Source organism: Populus euphratica, unplaced genomic scaffold (genome assembly GCF_000495115.2).
Source record: "Populus euphratica unplaced genomic scaffold, PopEup_1.0 scaffold78.1, whole genome shotgun sequence".
Taxonomy (NCBI): Eukaryota; Viridiplantae; Streptophyta; class Magnoliopsida; order Malpighiales; family Salicaceae; genus Populus; species Populus euphratica.
This window is the reverse complement of record NW_011499867.1, coordinates 448,574-469,315: the sequence shown is the minus strand read 5'-3', so window position 1 is coordinate 469,315 and position 20,742 is coordinate 448,574. Positions and strand designations below refer to the sequence as shown.

Sequence of the window (20,742 nt, the reverse complement as noted above, 5' to 3'; positions counted from 1 at the left end):
GATGAAATCCTTGCATGAAAACCATACCTTTGAGTTAGTAAAACCTTCTAAAGGTAAGAGAGCACTCAAGAACAAATGGGTGTTCAGGTTGAAAATTGATGAACATTGCTCACAGCCAAGGTACAAGGCAAGATTGGTTGTGAAAGGTTTCGGTCAGAAGAAGGGTATTAATTTTGAAGAAATCTTTTCACCAGTGGTTAAGATGTCTTCAATCCGAGTTGTGCTTGGCTTAGCTGCTAGTTTGAATCTTGAAGTTGAACAACTTGATGTGAAAACTGCTTTTCTTCATGGTGATTTAGATGAGAACATCTACATGGAGCAGCCTGAAGGGTTTGAAGCAAAAGGTAAAGAGCAGTTAGTTTGCAAGTTGAAAAAAAGCCTATATGGGTTAAAACAAGCTCCAAGATAATGGTATAAGAAGTTTGATTCTTTCATGGTGGATCATGGTTATGACAGGACCACTTCTTATCATTGTGTATTTATGAAAAGGTTTCCAGATGAAAACTTTATTATTCTCTTGTTGTATATGGATGATATGTTGATTGTTGGTCATGATGCTAAGAAGATTCAGATGTTGAAGGAAGAGTTGAGCAAGTCTTTTGCAATGAAAGACTTAAGACCAGTAAAACAGATTCTTGGCATGAAGATTACACGTGACAGGAAGAAAGGGAAACTTTGGCTATCTCAGGAGAGATATGTTCAAAAGGTACTTGAGAGATTCAACATGAGCAACTCCAAACCTGTTTGTTCTCCACTTGCAAGCCACTTTAAACTAAGTTCTAAGCAGTGTCCTTCAAATGATGAAGAAAAAGATGAGATGAAAAAGGTTCCTTATGCATCCGCAGTTGGTAACTTGATGTATGTCATGGTTTGCATAAGGCCGGATATAGCTCATGCAGTTGGTTTGGTTAGTCGGTTCCTCTCCAATCTTGGTAAAGAACACTGGTCAGCAGTGAAATGGATACTCAGGTATCTTAAAGGTACTTCTAGTTTTAGATTATGTTTTGGTAATGATAAACCTGTGTTGGATGGATACACAGATGCAGATATGGCTGGTGATGTTGATTTTAGAAAGTCCACATCAGGATACTTGATGAAGTTTGCAGGGGGAATAGTCTCATGGCAATCAAGGTTGCAAAAATGTGTTGCATTATCCACTACAGAGGCCGAATATATTGCTCTTACTGAAGGGGGAAAAGAGTTGTTATGGATGAAGAAGTTCTTACATGAACTTGGCCTAGTTCAAGAGAACTTTGTGTTGCACTGTGACAGTCAAAGTGCAATCCATCTCAGTAAGCATCCTACTTTTCAATCTCAATCAAAGCACATTGAGGTTAGATATCAATGGATTCGAGATGCTACGGAGATGAAGTCATTCGTTGTTAAGAAGATCCATACTGATGACAACGTGTCTAACATGATGACCAAACCTCTACCGAGAGAGAAGTTTGAGTTCTGCAGAAGGGAAGTAGGCTTGTCAGAGCCTCCTAAATTGAATTTTACATATTGATCGCCGGTATGACGAATTCCTCACATGGTGTGTGAGGGGGAGATTTATTGTGTGTGGTCCCACACCATGTGATGGTGGGACCACCACATTAATTTTCATGTGATGGCTGTCTCTTGGTGTTTAAAATTAAGTGGTTTGGGTACTGTAGCGGAAGAATGGAAAATAGAAGAGAGGAGGAGAAAATCAAGAGAGAAAAGGAGAAGAAGAGGCAGCAGAGCAGCCTGCGTTCTTCCTTCGATTTCCAGCTCGTTCACCATTGGATCGGGCTGATATTTTGATAGCAGCTTCTAGACACGTTGATCTTCATTCTGGATGGTCGGATCGAAGATTGGTGGTGAGGAAGCTGGCCGTTTTGACAGAAAACGAGGCTGTCAGTTTTGTGAGTTTTTCTCAAATAATTCTCCTTTAATCTTGTTGTAATCCGAGAATAAGTTGTTCTTGATGATATATATGTTATATCCCTTAGTTCAATCTGAGGAAGAATGATTGTGAACTCATTATTTGTTGATAGTGGAAGTTTTTAGATGGACTACGGTCCCGTGGTTTTTCCCCCATCGGGTTTTCCATGTTAAAATCTTGGTGTTGATTTTGTGATTATTTGCATTATATTTTATCATTGTTTGATTCTGTTTTACTGCATAAAGAGAGAAAGAATTGGGATTTGTAAATTGTATTCCGCTGAATTGATCCGGATAAATTGGTATCCGGTTGTTCCTAATTTCCCAACACTTTTTCCTCTTCTGAGTTAATTACGTAAGAAAATAAAACATTAGAGATCTCCTTACACAAAAGAAAGGAACAGCAAAATCTTTTCAAAATATCCATGGAAAGGTACAGGTTTTTCTTCATCATTCATTACAAAGGCTCGAACTGAAGCCACGGCAGGGGAGAACAAACCGAATGCCATCCAAGCTCTATTTAAGTATTTAGCCGAAGTTATTGGTCTAAGAACTCACTCAATTTGATCCAATATATATCAGCATCACTCATCTTGACACAGACGATCCAAAGAAAACAGAACACTTGCTTGCACTTGATGGAGCTATGGAAAGACTTCCCTTGTTCGCAGCAAATTTCCCGAGAGAATGTACGCTACCTCGACAAATCGTGCATCAGTTTTTGGATTGGAAAGGATTAGCAACTTTAGTCGTAGAAGCTTCAAGGTCCAGAAAGGCAGTTTATCAGATAGGTCACCTGCAGTTGTTTTTCCATTTCAGTGCCCCATCTACAGCATTATCATTTGCGACTTACCAGTCCAATGTGTCTCGTTTTTTGTATTATGACGGGCTATTTGGCCCCTTTATTCTTTCAATTTTTTGATTGAAACCCCCAACTCTGTCATGTTAATTGAGTCCCTCTACTCTTCTTTGTGTATTAAAGTTGCCTCTCCTCCACCTTTCTACTAGATTACTCAGTTGAATGTTTATTTTGAATTATCTTATTTCTTTAATTGCATTTCAAAACATAGAGACCTCTCTTGTTTTCGCATTATTTTGTTTCAGGCAGAAATAATTTATTCTGTTCAAAAGATAATAAACAGACGTTAAAAATGAGCTCGTTTTTTCCTAAGAAAAAAAATTAGAAATTCTATTATACAAGCACTTCATAGTTGCTTGCCTTGGACTGCTATCCAGTCCATAATAATAAGCCTGCTAGCTTAGATAGGCCCTTTTAAAGTAATTTTTATTTTAAAATATATGAAAATAGTTTTTTTATATTTTTAAATCAACGTATCAAAAAATATTAATTTAAGATTAAAAAAAAAAAAAAAAAACTTCGTAGAAGGACTGCAATCCCATACAGTCCCTCCTCACGCGATAAGGACCAGGGAGAAAGACTAGGAAAACGACAAGCAGCCGAATACGGATAAGCATGGTATGTTAACACAAGTTTCCACTATATTTCAATAGCATGATTCAGGAAAATAACTATCACGAAGTTTTGACATTCACAGCATATCAAGGTGGGTCCACAACTCTAGCCTATGTAATGATACACACAAGAAAAGGATGAAAATCTTGCAAAATTGTTCACATTATAAAAGCTTTAGCCATTTTTAACCTATCTTCCATTCAGATTCGGCACATCCATGCAAGTTTGTGCGACCTGAAAATTGTGATAGATATGCTAGAATCCAAGTTTCTACCTCTGCAACCCCTGTGACAAAAGTCGAAAATTATGGTACCAAGGTGAAAAGACGAATCCTCCTCATAGCTGATTCATCGGTTACTTATTCCCGTAAGAATGTGCATACCACTTGCAGCATATATTCGGTTATTACCAAATAGATTGTTGTTTGACAGCCAAATCATTACATCGTTTAACATTTCAACCGTCTCCCAGTAGCTTGTCCCCCCATCAGTTAATCTTAGCCCATCCATAATTTCAATACTCTATCCTTACCACCAGAAGCTACTTTCTCACCATCTGGACTCCAATCAACGGCAAATACCTTACCACAAAGAATCAGAGCTAAAATATCAGTATTCAAATAATACATGCATCAAATGGCCATACGTTCACAGTGGAACATACCTCATCTGCATGGCCAGGAAGATCTTGCTTTAATTTCTGTGTTCGTATATCCCAAATCTGGAAAGGGAAGTAATTATAGGGTCAGAGGAATGGAGAAAGGGGCAGGCGACAAGTGGAAGCACCTTGCAGAATAATGCACTTCGGCACAAATTGCATGCAATGGCAGGGAGAAGTGAATTTCCTTGTTTACAGAAGATCAGTTAATAATTGAAGGAATTTCCTTGTTTACAGAAGATCAGTTAATATTTGAAGGAAAACCATAATAGATTAATATGATTCATGAAGAGAGATACCAGAAAGCGGAAACTACATTCTCACACATATGGGGCCCCACTAAATAAGGACCAAACATCCTTTCATCGTGTGTGGACTAAAGTGTATATAGCCAAGCAGTCCTTTTGAAACCTCAAATACCAAAAGAAAAGGCTTAGAGTGGATAGAATTACCTTCAGCGTAGAGTCTTTGCTCCCACTTAAAAGAAGCCTACTGTCTGCGGACCAGCTGCAGAGCATCATGCAATTTTTAATGAGAACAGCTACAAAAGTTTAGATTATGGATATTCAGAAGTGATTAAAACAAATCAAACCTGATCTGATAAACAGGTCCGACATGGCCACGAAAAGCAGCAACAAATTTCCCAGTAATGCCATTCCATAGCTTCACAGATTTATCAAATGATGCACTAGCTACCCAATTCCCATCAGGTGAGAAGTATACATGATTTACAAGCTGCAGCAACCAAAAAGAAGTAAAATACTTCAGTTAAAAATATAATTGAATTATAATTGCATTTCAAGACTCCACTTGCAGACAGAATTTGCAAGATTCAGAGTATATGTCAACACTTGGCCTCTTTACATTGCACTCCCTACAAACAAGGATCAAGAACTAGGATTGCAAGCACAAAAGAAAAGCATTCATATCCTTCGTACCTGTTGATGACCTGTCATGCGAGTTTTAGGGTGTTTGCTGACAGCTGGTTCCCAGAGGAACATGGTAAAATCATCAGAACCTGAAACTAGTCTTTCAGGAGCATTGCCTTTCATTTTATTGTACCTTTCCAGAGCAACCTATAACATTTATTAATAGGTAGGAATAATCAGTTCCATATAGACAGGAAAACTGCAGGCTCTTTAGCACAAAGCACAACATAAAAAAGAGCACTTCAGAAGCTGGAAATCAACGCCTTTTGTTTTGTTTTGCTGCAGTTTTCTGGAAATCATGGAACACCCTAGACACATAGCTCTAACTCAAGTAAACCCTTCCATCACAACAATGAGCAAACCCAAAGAGTAAAAAAGAAAACAAGTTTCTCACATTCTTGCACTATATTGACTACTGATAGGAGCAAATAAATTAAGCAGGAGCCAAGAGAAGTCCCCTCTCCCCTCAACTCAAATAATGTCCTCGACAAATAGATGGTATGAAAATTATTTTACATTAAGTTTGAGTAAGCAAATATTTTTAACTAAATATGATATCAGATAACAAAACTAAAAGATCAAGTGTATGATGGGATTGAAGACCATGCCCAAAGGAGGCTCCCACAAAGCAACTTCAGCCTCTCTTTTTTCCCATTCATTTACATGGTAACATCCCTCTGCATGAATTAGTAAAAATCCAGCTTCAAGGTATAAATCAACAAAGTTTCAGAACTACACAAAAGTCCATCAATCATTCAACTACTACATATAAAGTTCTTGAACATTCACAACAGATATCTACCACAGGGGTGAACATTCTTTAACTAATGACTAGATTTAAAATTTTGAAACTGCATAAAAAAATCCATACTCATATCCCTTGAATATTAAACTAATTCATAGATGGTAAATAAATATGGTCCCAAGCAGAAAACACTAGAAGATAAATGTCTTGAGCCATTTTCATCACAATGCAACAACTGAAGCAACTAGCAACCTTACCTTCTTCATTTCCTCTGGAGAAGAATGTGTTTTTCCTGTATGATCAAAAGCTCCTGTGCGAAGAACATACTCAGTGCTCAATGCGAGAGAGTTAACCCAATGCCCATGACCCTAAAACAAAGAACCATATGCACAAGGAGTTATAAAGAGAGGAACTACAATTTTCACATCAACAATTGAAGTTTGAGATTATTAATTGGAAACCTAAGATCTAACTGGTAATTGTAACAAAGAACATTCCTTTTCACAAACAATAAGCAAACCTTTACAGCATAAATGTGGTCAGAAAATGCAGTACTAAGATATTGTCAAAGAAACAAGATATGCCCCGTACAATTACCTTCAATTCACGAATAAGCTTCCCTTGTGATGTTTCCCACACTTTAATGGTACAATCCTGGGAGCTGCACCAGTGAGACGAAGACAAAAGTGATATATATGGCTAAAGCAAGGGTAATGGCCATTGAACCACAGTTTGACAACGTTTGATTTTCTGAGAACTAGGTTTATGAGTTAAAGAGTAATTCGTACTAGCATAGAATCATAAAGGCAGATAAAGCCAGCTAATCTTCCAGAAAGAAAGCCCCGTCAATTTTCCACTTTTTCTTGTTTGTGGAAGGAAAGAAATGCAGTCTGCTTTGCAGTGGACTTTGGAGTCTTCTAATTTTTTCAAAGTCAATTAACTATATAGAAGTCCCTTCTGTATTGATTGAATTTAGTTCGCTTTTTCATATGATGAGCTTCCAGTAAGTATTGGGCAGAGCTTATGTATATCCAGTGGTTCAATTTCAAGTGTCAACGAAAATTCCTACTTTTTTTTTTTAATTTTCCAGTCTCCTGTCCTCTCTAGCACTGATCAGCTATATCCTAAACCAGGATTCTTGGGTGGATTGGCCAAAAAACTTGTAAAATTTAAGCTCTTAGATTAAAATAGGAGTAGTGGTTGTCTGATGAACATTTTCACATAATTGTAGAAAGATAGCCTACGTACCCAGTATAAATTACTCCATCTCCACCCCATTTTACACAAGTTATTGCAAGTGTGTGGCCACTAAGACAAATAACAGATTTTCTTAGTGATATGTCCCATATGCGTGCATCTCCATCTTTGCTAGCACTAACAAAGCGACGGCAAGGAGCATTCAAATGGACTGGTTCCCAAGATATGCCAGTAATCCATTTCTTGTGGCCCTGAAACGAGGCAAATTGCAAAATATCAGTTTCTAGACAATTATTTGTTAGCACAGCAATTAAACACCAAATATGATATTCCCTAAATGGTATGAAAATTTCTACCATGTTGATTGCAAAAACAATTCAAATTTATGAGGGAAAAAAGAAACTAATTGAATGTAGTAGGTCCATATCTAACTCTGCCAGAAGTCAAGTTAAAATAGAATAATTACTGTTTATAGGCCCAGAAAAGACACAGGACCTTCAGCCGTTTTGTTGTGACATTTTCCCAAGTTTTCACCAACAAAGTTTCTGATATTTTAAATGAAAAAACTCTTGGCATGCAGAAGCAATAAGGACACAAAGATCATCTCTGATTTATTTTATTTTCTTTTTAAAAAGTAAGGGAGTGAGCAATAGAATCTTTACTCGAGAAGACACAACACTTCTCCATAATAATTCAGTCATGCATCTAATAAGTTAGATACATCCATCAGCAAAGACAGATTACCACACTGATGAATCAAATGGAAACAGACACGAATAAATAAGCATGACCCTTAGGGTAAATATTTAGGATACAACCAAACTATTAGGCCCAACCAAAAGGAGGATGCCTGCGTACATAGTATTTGAGACTGTAAGATGAAACGAGTTGCACCTAAATTCTTCAAGAGCATGTCAAAATCGAAATTGACAACCAACTCAAGTGGGATATGAACTATCAGCTATTCTAGGATATAAAGACTTTACCACAAGCTGATTCCCTGATGGCTTTCCCGTCTGAGGATCCCAACACTGAAGTTCTCCAGCCTTGCTCCCACTCACCAGATGCTTACCATCTGGTGACCATGCAATGCAAAGAACCCAATTCTTATGTCCTGCATCAAGTAGTTCATATATGATCAATGCAACAAGTGGAGAGGAAATGAACAAATGGGCTGAAGAACCCTGCATTGTGAAACATCAAATACCATCCAAAATAGGCCTCTTTCCTAGGTATGAAGAATCCACAATGAACACGATCATGCATAAGCTTGTTTAGGTTTTGTTAAGATAAACAATCTGAGATCTAACATATCATCAAAATGACCAATAAAATAATTTACTCTGCCTGCTCAAATTGAAAAAAAAAAATAAAGTCTTTCCAAAAAGAAACGTGTGCATATAATGTCAAACTTGATTTTGTCACAGTAATCAGCTACAGAAACTTCAACTATTAAGAACAAACAGGCTAAGAGAGTGATATGGCCTAGATTTTTGACCTGTACATGTAAACATCGGTGTCTGGGTATTAAGGTCCCATAGACGAACAGTGGTATCCCCAGAGCCACTGGCCAGCTGCCGCCCATCAGGACTAAAGGCAACTGAAAGTACAGCTTCCCCATGACCTGGGGTGACAAAAAAACAGAGGCAGCACGTGTAAGAGAAACATACAACATCATTGACCTGTGTGATGGTAATTTAACTAAACAAAAAATGAAACCATCACATGCATGTAGAGGGGTAAAAAATTCTTCAGAGGTAGAGCTGGAAGAGTTTCATAGGAGATGAACAGCATTAGCTACTCGAAACCAATATATCAAAAGAAAGCAGGCAACATTCCCACCATTCATAACAGTAGTTAAGCAAGCAGATAAAAATTGTCATAAAATGCTCATACAATAAATCGAGAAGAAGAAAACTGCAATCATACCAGCAATAGTTGCTGAACAACGATTAACTGGACGAATTCGGAAAATAGCTTGTGGTTGACAAACAATTGCCAGTACCTTCTCCACCGAAACTGAAAGCCCGTAAAAATCAACAAGTTAACCTTTCGCACACACACCAAAAACAAAAATCTACAGACAAAACTAAAATGTTACGACTCTCCTTCTTTTAACTCTCACTAACCTTTGTTTTTCTGTAAGTAAGTTTCAAGTGGCACAACAAGCTCTTGATCCGATATATAAAAAGCATACGGTAACTTCTCTTCCTGAACCGAAAAAGACACGAGATTCAATAGGCTTTTTCAAATTTTAATGCATTGTTTTTAGTGACTTAAACATTCCCAGTATTGCAAAACAAATGAAAATCGAAACTTACATTGTTAAGAAGCTTATTGACGATTTGTTGAAGTTGTTGTGGACCAGCGTTTTGAGGAAGATATAGAGGAGCTCCAAGTGGCGTTCCTTCTGGGTCTGTGAATTGGCACATAACATTGTTCACTTCTTCATCCTCCATCTTTGCTTATTCAATGTTGTGCCTTCTTGTGTTTGTCTGTTTATATATATTTTTATACCTACAAAATGGAAATTGCGAGGTTTTTGGGTTTATGGCTCCCTGCAACTGGAAGTGAAGAGGACTTGGAATTAGGGTTTAAATTTTAGGGGTTTAAGAGTCTATTGGTTATTTTTTTTATTTATTTAAAAATATGTTAGAATAATTTTTTAAAAAAATAAATTTATTTTTTAATATAAAAATATTTTTAAAAAAAACGCAAAAGGTGTGTGTGGCTGATGTGTTGTGAGTGCTTACATGGAGTTTGCTTTCTGGATTTCATTGCTGATTACATGGCTTCCTTTGGCACACGCAGCCGCTGGTAAATTTTTTTAATTTTTTTTATTAGATAGTAAAATTAACATTAACCATTAACTTAAAATTAACATTATTAATATTATTAACATTGACATTGATATATAAAAATCAAAGGATAGTGTTTTTTTCACTGTTTATTACACCAGTAAATATTATTTATTGCAATGAAAAAAAAAATATTTATTTTTAGATTTATTTTTTTATTTATCTTTTAATATTTAGTTCGGTGTAGATAAAAAAATTAATGTGCACCACATTGTAAGACCTTGTCTATTGTAGTATTTTTTTTATTTATTTTTAGATTTTTTAAATTTATATGTTTCTCTAATTTTATTTTTTATTTTTTATTTATTGGAGATTAGGTTTTATATGTTGTTGTGATTTGTTTTTTATACAATTATTTTTATCTCATGACATATATCACATATATGGTAAATTAACTCAGTTAATTAAGTTTTTTATTATTATTATTATTATTTTAATTATATTATTTAATGATGAGTTGAATAAAAATTAGGTTTCGTTATTTATTTAGTCTCATAATTGAGTGTATTTGGTGAATTAACTTTAATTGACTCAATTTTTTTCTTTTTTTAATTTGTATTTTTTTTCAATTTTATTATTTAACAATGAGTTTATTGGAAATCAGATTTTATAATTTGTTTTGTTTTGCTTCGTATAGGATTGCCTCAATCTTATGACCTGAGTCACGAGTTTGACATGTTGGTTTGAATCATTTGTTTTGTTTATATTATATAAAGTTATCCCGATTTCATGACTCAGGTCGCAGGTTTAGAGTGTTAACTCAAGTTTTTTTTTTTATTGTTCTTCAACACTTGGTTGATTAGAAATTAAGTTTATAATTTGTTTTGATTTACTTTATATAACATTATATCACAGTCTTGTGATTCAAATTGTGAATTTGACAGGTTAATATGAATTAACTTGAGCTGATCTAATATGTTATTGTTATAATATTATTGTTAAAAAAAATATTTTAAATTTGTACAAGTTAGATGATTTTTTTACTAATTATTTAGCTTGTCTTTAAATTCATCAATTCAACCAGATTATATTAGATTAACTCCACACAGTTTAAAAAAAATATACTAAAAAAATATTAACAATAACTAAATATTTCTTTTTATCTTGAAAAAATAAACTTAACTTGACTGACAGCAGAAGCTAACAATGAATTATATTATACTTTATATTAAAATGCATCAACTTTTCACTATGCAAATCCACGATAAAAGGCAAATGTCTTTTAGTTGTAGTTGTTTTTTATGTTATTTTATTTTTTTATTTTCATTTAATTTTTGTTTGTTTAATTTAGTTTTAAAATATTTTTTTCTAGTTAGTTATTATACTCTCGTGATATGGATTTCAGGTTTGACAAATTAACATAGTTTAGCGGGTTAATTCAATTAACTTGGATTTTTTTCCTTTCAATTTCATTCTTCAATATTGTTTTGATCGATAATTAAATTTTATGATTTATTTTATTTCTTTTTCATTCGATTATATTGATCTCATGACATGAGAATAATGTTTAATAGATTAACCCGAGTTAGTTCAGGTTCTTTTTTGTGTCTTTTATTTAATTGATTTTTCTTTAATTTTATCATTCAACATTAGATCGGTTGGGAACTGAGCTTTATAATCTATTTTAATTTGTTTTTATGAGAATATCTTAATATTATGATTAAGGTCACGAGTTTTTGTAGTTTAACCCTGGTTAAATTAAGTTATTTTTTTATTTTCTTTTTAAGAGATTGTATTGATCTCATTATCGTTCAATATTAGATCAATTGAGAATTGAGCTTTAAAATATATTTTTAACTTAATTGACTCATTTTTTTATCTTTTTTTTTCAATTGACCTCCTAGTTTCATCAATTATTGTTGTGTTTAGTTAGAAATTAAGCTTAATGATTTGTTTTTCATTAGGTTATTATGGTCTCATGACTCAGTAATAATACTTAATGATTAACTCAGGTTAACTTTGCTTATTTTTTAATGTCATCTATTTAATTAAGATTTTTATAATTTTTATTATTCAATATTAGGTTCGACATGAACGATTGAGAATCAAGCTTTTATAATTTTATTTTTTGTACTTTCTCTTTATAAGGTTATTTTGATCTCAAACCCAAGGTCATATATTTGACAAATTAATCAAAGTTAAATTAGTTTATTTTTTTTAATATAAAATTATCTCAATCTGATGATCCAGATTATAGGTTTGGTGAATTGACTCGAGTTATTTTTATAGTTGATTTTTTTTTAATCTCATCTTTCATTATTAGGCTAGTTAGGGATTGAAATTTGTAATTTGTTTTAATTTATTTTTCATGATGTTATTTCGGTCTTATAACTTAGATTGCAAGTTTGACATGTGAATACGAGTAGTTTTTTTCTATTTCTTTTCAATTGATTTTTTTTTCAATTTCATCATTTAATGTTAAGTTAATTGAAAATTAGGTTTAATAATTTATTTTGATTTGCTCTTTATAGGGTTATCATAGTCTCACAACCAGGATCATGAACTTCACATGTTAACTCGGGTTGTCAAATGTTAATTTAATATGTTATTATTTTAATATTAAAAAATGATATTATTTTGAAATTTTGTTTAATCAAAATTTGTTTTCAAAAATTATATAAGTTATTTTTAAATTAATAAAGTTAATCAAATTACATCAAATAAATTTTCACACAATTTAATTTTTTTCATTAAAAAAATATTAACAATATTTAAATATTTTTTTATATTTAAAAAACTTGATTTAACTCATAGTAGTACGGATCAATTATCTAAGTGTAAGCGGAAAAAAACAAACACACTTGACTAAAACAATTTCTGATTTTACACCCTAAACATTATGTTTTTTTTTTCCTACCATTTTGGCCCTTCGTTTAGATTCTACATGGGCAATGGACGTAAAAGCCCCTAAATCCTCCCTCTATCTCTCCAACTGCAACGAAGATTAAAAATAAATAAAATCAACTTCTTCTATTTTCTTCTCTTCCCTCTAAGTCTTCCCTGTGAGTCTTCGCCTGTAAAAACCATAAAAAGGAAACGGAAAGAAAAAATCCCATCAACCCCTACAAAATGCCCCCATAAAAAGGAAACGGAAAGAAAAATCCCATCAACCCCTACAAAATGCCTTGATGAAAACTCTCAATTAATTTTATCCTTAAAAATTCCAATATTCATCCTCTCTCTACTATTTTTGAAAAATAAAACAGTTCACACAGTTAAATTATTTATATTTTTCCCTCGTAATTTTGAATATCATAGAAAACATTTTGAATTAAAAAAAAGCCAATAAGAAAATAATTTTACTATTATTTTTTTATTTAATAACTAAAAAACCTTGAAAAATGAAAATAATAAAAATTATACTGGTTGCCACTGATTTCTTTTTTTTAAAAAAATTATTGTTGCTATTTTTTGTTGAAAAAGTTACTGTCTTGGAGAATGCAATCTCAACACATAAAAACTACACTGCAGAAGATTTAACACCAAATTTCTTCTTGATCAAAAACCAACAGCAAAACAGTTTTTGACGGGCGCAATCCCACTGTCAAATTTCCGGCATCAAAGCACACATAAACACCGGCCCAAAAACTGCAAGAAATCCTTAAAAAACTGCCATAAATCATTCGACCCACGCTGCCATGCTTTCTCCATCAATTGATATACAACCCAGAATTGATAAAATCTCTTCAAATCAACTGCCAGAAAGTATGCAACCCAAAACGCCAAAAACCAAAACAAACATTGCAGGAACAGCTATGGCAAAATTTAATATACAAGAAAAGTTGATGAGATAAACCACATTACAAAGAGTATGAATTGATGAGAGTTGTCTTGCTTACTCACAGAAAACAGACATCCCAGATAAGTAATGTCATTCTTCTTCATTGCCATTCTATCTGGGGTCTCCATTTTTTCATTGAAAACACATAGCCCGAGACAGTGTAGGACATTCCTATCTCTCAGTTGTGCCTTGTGTCCTTGACTCTGTGTAGCCTGGTTGCGAGTGTGATTTTTGCAAGATTACTGCTAAATGCCAGAGAATTGGCAACATGCATAACATGGATATCAACAATAGATCATGCCATTCCTAGCATCTCAAAGCCCTAACCTTCATGAAGGTTATTTTGGTTATTTCAATTATTTCTCTTTACCGGTGATGTTTTTTGTAATATTAGAAAATATAGAGGTAAAGTGTAAAATAAAGTAAATTATAAGATATTTCATAAATTCAATCATTTCAGAGCTATTATTATGACTCGAAGTGCATTCGATTTTAAAATTATAATTCATTTTAGAACGATTTTATAAAATTTGTGATTGAGATAGGTGAGAGGTGTAAAATAACAACGAAATTAATAGTTTTTTTTTTTAAAGAAATTCAACCTCCGAACATCACTATGAGAGAGTTTTTGTATTTTTCCAAAAAAACAATTATGAAAAAGAAAAAAAAAGGTTACAAAAGGACTAATTATTCTATTTATACACATAATTTTATGTTATGGGAATAGACAAAATCATGGCATAAACTCATCTTGTGTAATAACAAATCTTGATTATGATAAATAATTATTTATATGCACACAACCATAATTTCTTGCAAAATAATAATAAAAACATTTAAAAGGTTTTGCAGTTTATTTGATATTGTGTATTAGTATTGCATTTATTTTTAAAATATTTTTTATTTGAAAATATATCAAATTTATTTTGTTTAAAATTAATTTTTAATATTAACATATTTAAAAAATTTAAAAATATAGAAAAATAAATTTAAAAAAACATTTTTAAAATATAAATAAAAACATGCTGTTATATTACATATCCTGAGCTAAGTTTAAACAATTAACATGATCATAATTATTTATTTATGAGAGCAATTATTATTTCAAACGACCACAGCCAACAGATTTCGTTACAGACAACTAGATAGACCAGTCAGTCTGCATCGTCGGGCGACCGAACGATTTTGACTTGTATCACTGTCGTTTCTCTTCTTTCTTTCTTTATGTTCTTTGGTTTTCTTCTCCAAATCACAAAATGGCTTTCCCCCTCTACAAATCTAACTGAACCAGAAAAGGACCACCACCACCACCATGTCCACTCTCAAGACTCTGATTTTCACTACAACACTACTGATACTAACACTGTCATCAGTAGCTTTGTCAAGACCAGAAGCTATTGATTCTTTACTTAATCGTTTGGATTCGAAGCGGGCATCTTCATCAGACCAAGAATCAGCAGCTAAAGCTGTTTTGAAAAGATTGCTTCCTTCCCATGTACACAGCTTTTTGTTCAAGATTGTATCCAAGGTGCATAACTTAACGCCCTTTTTGTCAATTGAATTATGGCGTCTGTTTTCTTGAACTGGGTTAGGTTGCTTTAGTTTCAATGTTCTTGCTGTCCTCGTATAGTTTGCTGATAACTTGAAGGGAAATAATGATTGGAGAATGTTCACTGATTACCGATTGATTTTACTCAATTGTAAATATCAGGATGTTTGTGGGGGACACAGTTGCTTTTTGATAAACGATTACTACAAGGAATCGAGCGGGAATGGACCTGAGATAAGGTATGTAGCTTTAATTCTTCTTTAATAGCTAGAGGCTGAGAGTTTGAATTTTGTGGCAATACTCGTTGGACACGATTTCTACAGAAAATAAGTTGCTGAAGCCTTTACTGGCTTCGGTAAAAAATGTCTTTGGCATTTGCACACGTCGAGTCAGTTGGTTTCTATAGTATGCTCTCTCTAACAAGGTTGGATCTCGTTGGCTTTAGGAAATATCATATTTCAAGGTTATGCAAATGTACAGTTTGACTAACATTCATAATGATGGGCTTCCACATTCGAATTTAATTACAAAATCTTTTTAGAGCACTTAAATATATTCCTTGAATCTGGTCAAACTGATTCCAGAGATGGTGTCTGAAATAGTTCAAGTTATTTTTTCCCTGATTTCTTTTATTGAGATGCAGAAAATGTGACAATTTTCGTGAATGTCACGGCATCTTAGTGCTAAATCATTCGGTGTTTCACCTTATTGCATTCTTCAAGTTGGGGTAGGTTGGAAGCTTATATAGTTTGCTTTAGAGAGAGTTGGGATAGCGTACTTGTGTCATTCCTGACAGAGACAGTTCACCGGGTTTTATATACTTTTATTCTGTCTTTTTTCAAAAAAAATTCTATACCATTCTACCTACAAAATCAAAGGGCAAGATGCCTCCCCCTCCTCTTCTTTTGACATTTTGTTTGTTGTATCTCACTTTCAGTATTAAAGGTACCACAGCAGTAGAGATTGCATCCGGCCTCCATTGGTATTTAAAGTACTGGTGTGGGGCTCATGTTTCATGGGACAAGACTGGTGGTGTTCAGATAGCCTCCATTCCAAAGCCAGGATCACTTCCTCGTGTAAAGGATAAGGGTGTAATGATCCAGCGACCAGTTCCATGGAACTATTACCAAAACGTCGTTACATCCAGTTGTAAGTCGTATTTCTTTTGCCTTTGTTTTGTGTTTGTGTTTTTTGCTCCGATCCATTATGTGATAATCACTATGGAAATCACAAGTTTATCTGTGCAACATTAGAAGTGACTAATGAAATATACAAAATACTAGGTTATGGATACCATGAGCTTCATTATAGCTATATAATGACATGATTAGCTTTACTTCAATTCATGTTGGTTGCTTGAGATGCATATTAGAGTTAAATTACATGTTTTGCAAAAATCCGAACTGAGTCCTGGGTACAACTTATTGGTAACATAAGCATCCAATTTTGATGTCTTTCTTGTTGAATTTATTTTATCTGAGTGCATTTGTTTCAGCATATGTAAATCCTTTGATGCTCTAATACTATTTATGCCATGATATTGGCTAGTGTTGGTAAATTGTAATATCAGATTATTTTACTGCAGATTCTTATGTTTGGTGGAATTGGGAAAGGTGGGAGAAAGAATTAGATTGGATGGCTCTTCAGGGGATTAATCTGCCTTTGGCATTCACTGGACAAGAAGCCATTTGGCAAAAGGTTTTCATGGTAAGCAGTGATAAACACCATTGTTTAACTTGATGCGTCACCCACTAGACTGGATACTGAATTTCTCTTTTGCTATGTTGCAGCTCATAGTCATAGGTATACCATACATACTTTATGTCTTGGCAAAACTCTGTGTTTATGAGATGAATTTGTAAGGAATTGACATGCACAACCTTTTTGTGTATGACACTGGTTCTTTCAGTCCCCACTTCACTGTGTAGTAAGCTACAACAAAGTGCACTTATCCATGCTGAATAGATTACCAATGATTAGATTTATTTTTTTTAGATGGCCGCATAGGTGGATTTTTTTTTTCCTGTGAAGTTTTTGATGAATAAGACACCTTGGCAAGTTCCAGTTTGGAGTGGAATGGCAAATTGGACTTCCAACCGAAAGGTTGCAGGTTCGTGGTCTAAGACCAATTATTTGATGCAGAATCCTAAAAAAAGGGAATGCTGTTTGAGAATTACCTTCCCAAGACAATACTTTAGTTGGACTGTGGGATCATAACCTATTAACGAGGCGCGTTGTTCAGTGCCATCAAAGGTAGTGAAGAAGGCTCCTTGTGGTGTTTATTTGTGTTTATGATATAGGACCTTGCATACAGCTACTTTTGTATGAATTTGGATCCAATTCTATCTTCATTAAAAACATTTTACGTTTTCTTAATGTGTAAGACTTCTAGCCTTGTATGCGCGGTCTCTTTGTTATGTTTAAACGTTCAGTGTATACAGAGATAATGACTCAGTCAAGCTGATCAATTTTTTTATTTTAGATGTATTCTTTTCTTATAATTGTAAGTACACTTGATTTGGCTTTCAACATGAGCAGTTGGTATTTTGATGAGACATATTAAGATGTTATATTTGGTCTATTTTATTCTGTGTGATCATTGCAGAATCTTAATAGTACCACAGAAGATTTGAATGATTTCTTTGGTGGACCTGCTTTCCTTGCATGGGCTCGAATGGGAAATTTACATGGGTATGTAAAAGTGATTCATATTTCTGTCTCCCTTGTTTTTTTTCAAGGTATGTTAGTCTTGTTATCCGGAGGTCTTTCCTAAATTTCAAGAAGCAATTATAGAAAGAGTGTAAGAGGGATAAATGCACATTATACTTTTCTGATGTCATAGATCCTTTTTATTCAAAATAACCTGCCTCCTAATATGCCGATCATTTCACCCAAAAGTTTTCTCCATGGATATGTGTTTTGAGCATTGAACCTTTCTGGCTTCATTAAGTTATTTCAAGCAGGCACCAAATTGGAATGTGAGCTTTATTGTGAGACTGTTGTGACCTCTCCTGGTCCATCCACAAAAGAAACAATAGCAATAAACGCATCCCTAGAATTAGTGCATATATATGACTGAGATTCTAACATGTTGAATTAGCGATAATCCAAGAGATGTCCTCTCTCGACCGCTTATACATGTTTTGGTGATCATCTTCATCTTTTGCTTTTAGTATGTAACTGCCTATTGCCTAATTGCAGTTGGGGTGGACCTTTGTCGCAAAATTGGTTAGATCAACAATTGTGTCTGCAGAAACAGATACTGTCTCGGATGCTAGAGCTAGGCATGACTCCAGGTAAACTAAAGATTCCTAACAGAAACAGCTATTGATTACAATTTTCATGTAATGTAATGCACAAACAAGGCATTCAAGATGATAGTCTTGGCATATATCTTACACAAAGTATGAGATAAAATCTTATTTAAAGAGGTGAAATTTTATATCACATGCTCCTTCTCAATCTAATAATGTAGCTGATCAAATGTATTCCCCACTTGGTTCCAGTGCTGCCATCATTCTCTGGAAATGTTCCAGCTGCTTTGAAGAAGATTTTTCCTTCAGCAAATATAACGAGACTTGGAGACTGGTACTTTTCTTTCCTTAATGCAATCCTCCTCTGTATGGAAGAGCTACATGATCTGTCATTATAATCAAGCAGGCCACTAGTTCTTATTACTTAATTATTTTTATCATTTTTCATGTTGTAAAAAATGAATTGGGATTTGTTTTTTCAAGCAATCTCTTTCTGTCTTAGAGTTTCATTTTGAAGCTGGGGTAACTTCTTGTTCTCATATATTAGGTTTATTTCTGTTTCTTATTCCCATCAGGAACACAGTGGATAAAAATCCTCGGTGGTGCTGCACTTACCTTCTTAATCCTTCTGATCCCTTGTTTGTTGAAATTGGGGAGGCTTTTATAAGACAACAGGTTAAGGGTATGACTGTTTTTTAGTTATTTACCTTTTCTGACCAGATTCTTTTCAATTTTTATCCTTAAAAACTTTTGCATCGTTATACATCATTGAATAGTTATTAGTAAATATTTTTCAAAAAGGTGGGACCTTCAAAATTTCTGAAAAGGCTTGGGAACAGAACTTTTTAACATTTGGTGTCAAACTGTTAGAACCAAGTGTCTGTGTAGCTTTACAGATGCATGCTAGCATATGCATCCATATACAGACATGCATAAGTGATATAGCTCAGCCAGGAGGGGTCGAATAATGCCCCAAATAGATGTAGGTTAGCATCAGAAATATAGCATTGATACTTTCATTTGGTGTACATAGCAAATCTCCATATTCTTTAATTGATCTTTGACTAACTTTTTGGTTCTCGGCAAGTGCTATTTTTTTTCAGAATATGGGGATGTGACGGACATCTACAACTGGTAATTCCCATACTTGTAGCTTAACAAATCTGTCTTGCCATCATGGGGTTCATATTCAAAGTGCTTTAATAACTTGTATGTTGCTGTTGGTGGTAAACTCATTTACGAATGATGATATCAAACACTCTCATCTGCTTTTGAGCTCATCTGGCATTAGGAACAGGCCGACTGCCCTGAAAATTGATGGTCACTTAGGATGATCAGTAAAGTAGACAGATATTCTGTTACTGAATTTACAAGTGATCTGAAATGGACATGAAACTACACTTCAAAAGCCTGTGAATTAGTGTTCATTCGGTGTCTACAAGATGTACGTGGGAAGCTATTTTGCTTCGCTAACTCTTTAACTTATTTCACTATCAAATTAAAAAAAAAAAGTTTGATTTTTGAAAAAGAAAGGAAAGGGGAAAGAGGAAAAAGATAAACTTAATTTCAGCAATTAAAAGATCTAAGGAAAGTGCAAAAAAGTATGCTATGGTTGGGGCCGTTGGGCTGTTTTGCGTTTTAGTGATAGAGTTTTTTCCTCCCTTGGTGACTTCTGTTTTACTCCATTATTGATGTCTATAACTGTGTTGCTGTCTCTAAACGTGTCCTGATACTGATACTGGTCTCACTTTTCTTGAAATCTGAAGGGTAGCAGATGTAATAGGCTTTCTATTAATTGTTGTTAAAGGAAACAAGAAAGCACCACCTTCACTGTATTTGCTAACAGCTTTGAGGACACTACTGATGGAGAAAAACACAACTTACTGGCATTGTAAAAAAAATATGTCACTGAAGTGCTATAGTGAGCAAATGGCATGGAAAATGTTTGCATTTTACAGGAACATCCCTTTCCCCCTTTTGTTTTATTGTGCCCTTGCCATACTTGCTAACATGATACTTTCAACTGAACTTTACCTTGTTTGATGTAGTGATACTTTCAACGAGAATTCCCCACCTACAAGTGATCCAGCTTATATCTCTTCACTTGGTGCTGCTGTATACAAAGCGATGTCAAGAGGTGATAAAGACGCTGTGTGGTTAATGCAAGTATGCTCCTCAGTTGTCCTAGCACTCTCCCCTTAGTTTAGTCTTCTGTCTCCTTCCCGAAGTCATTATTTTTATTGGCATACATTCTCTTCTGTCTCCTTCCTGAAGTCATTATTTTTATTGGCATACATTCAATTGTCAAAATTTCTCTACTACATTCTTCCTGTGTTTGTTTTCTATTATTAAAGATGTTCAAAACAAGCTTTCTGTGTAAAATGCCCCCC

General features: G+C 34.0%; 2 protein-coding genes across 2 annotated transcripts in view; one reads left to right on the top strand and one right to left on the bottom strand.

Annotated features, from left to right (window-relative positions):
• Positions 1 to 3,390: 3,390 nt before the first annotated feature.
• Positions 3,391 to 9,532, bottom strand: LOC105126342 (WD-40 repeat family protein / notchless protein). The gene is made up of 13 exons (XM_011027176.1): positions 9,232 to 9,532; positions 9,040 to 9,121; positions 8,840 to 8,929; positions 8,409 to 8,534; positions 7,897 to 8,024; positions 6,962 to 7,161; positions 6,311 to 6,374; positions 5,971 to 6,081; positions 4,978 to 5,115; positions 4,632 to 4,774; positions 4,492 to 4,546; positions 4,046 to 4,102; positions 3,391 to 3,962 (listed from the first exon to the last, which is right to left on the bottom strand). The coding sequence occupies exons 1-13, from the start codon at positions 9,367 to 9,369 to the stop codon at positions 3,879 to 3,881; spliced, it is 1,416 nt and encodes a 471-aa protein (XP_011025478.1). The 5' UTR covers positions 9,370 to 9,532; the 3' UTR covers positions 3,391 to 3,878.
• A 5,119-nt stretch (positions 9,533 to 14,651) lies between these two features.
• Positions 14,652 to 20,742, top strand: part of CYL1 (alpha-N-acetylglucosaminidase family / NAGLU family) — an 11,593-nt gene continuing 5,502 nt past the window's right edge. The window contains exons 1-10 of the mRNA XM_011027175.1: positions 14,652 to 15,077; positions 15,261 to 15,337; positions 16,036 to 16,247; positions 16,684 to 16,805; positions 17,704 to 17,789; positions 18,300 to 18,394; positions 18,605 to 18,686; positions 18,928 to 19,034; positions 19,456 to 19,486; positions 20,401 to 20,518. Of these exons, the coding sequence (XP_011025477.1) occupies positions 14,862 to 15,077; positions 15,261 to 15,337; positions 16,036 to 16,247; positions 16,684 to 16,805; positions 17,704 to 17,789; positions 18,300 to 18,394; positions 18,605 to 18,686; positions 18,928 to 19,034; positions 19,456 to 19,486; positions 20,401 to 20,518 (1,146 nt within the window). The 5' untranslated portion in view covers positions 14,652 to 14,861. The remainder of the gene's footprint in view (positions 15,078 to 15,260; positions 15,338 to 16,035; positions 16,248 to 16,683; positions 16,806 to 17,703; positions 17,790 to 18,299; positions 18,395 to 18,604; positions 18,687 to 18,927; positions 19,035 to 19,455; positions 19,487 to 20,400; positions 20,519 to 20,742) is intronic.

Coding starts and splice junctions, on each gene's coding strand:
- LOC105126342 (XM_011027176.1), bottom strand. CDS start 9,369: ATGGAGGATGAAGAAGTGAACAATGTTATGTGCCAATTCACAGACCCA. Junction 5,116..5,970: donor CTCCAGAGGAAATGAAGAAG/GTAAGGTTGCTA, acceptor TAAATGTTATAG/GTTGCTCTGGAAAGGTACAA. Junction 4,775..4,977: donor GCATGACAGGTCATCAACAG/GTACGAAGGATA, acceptor TGGTTGCTGCAG/CTTGTAAATCATGTATACTT.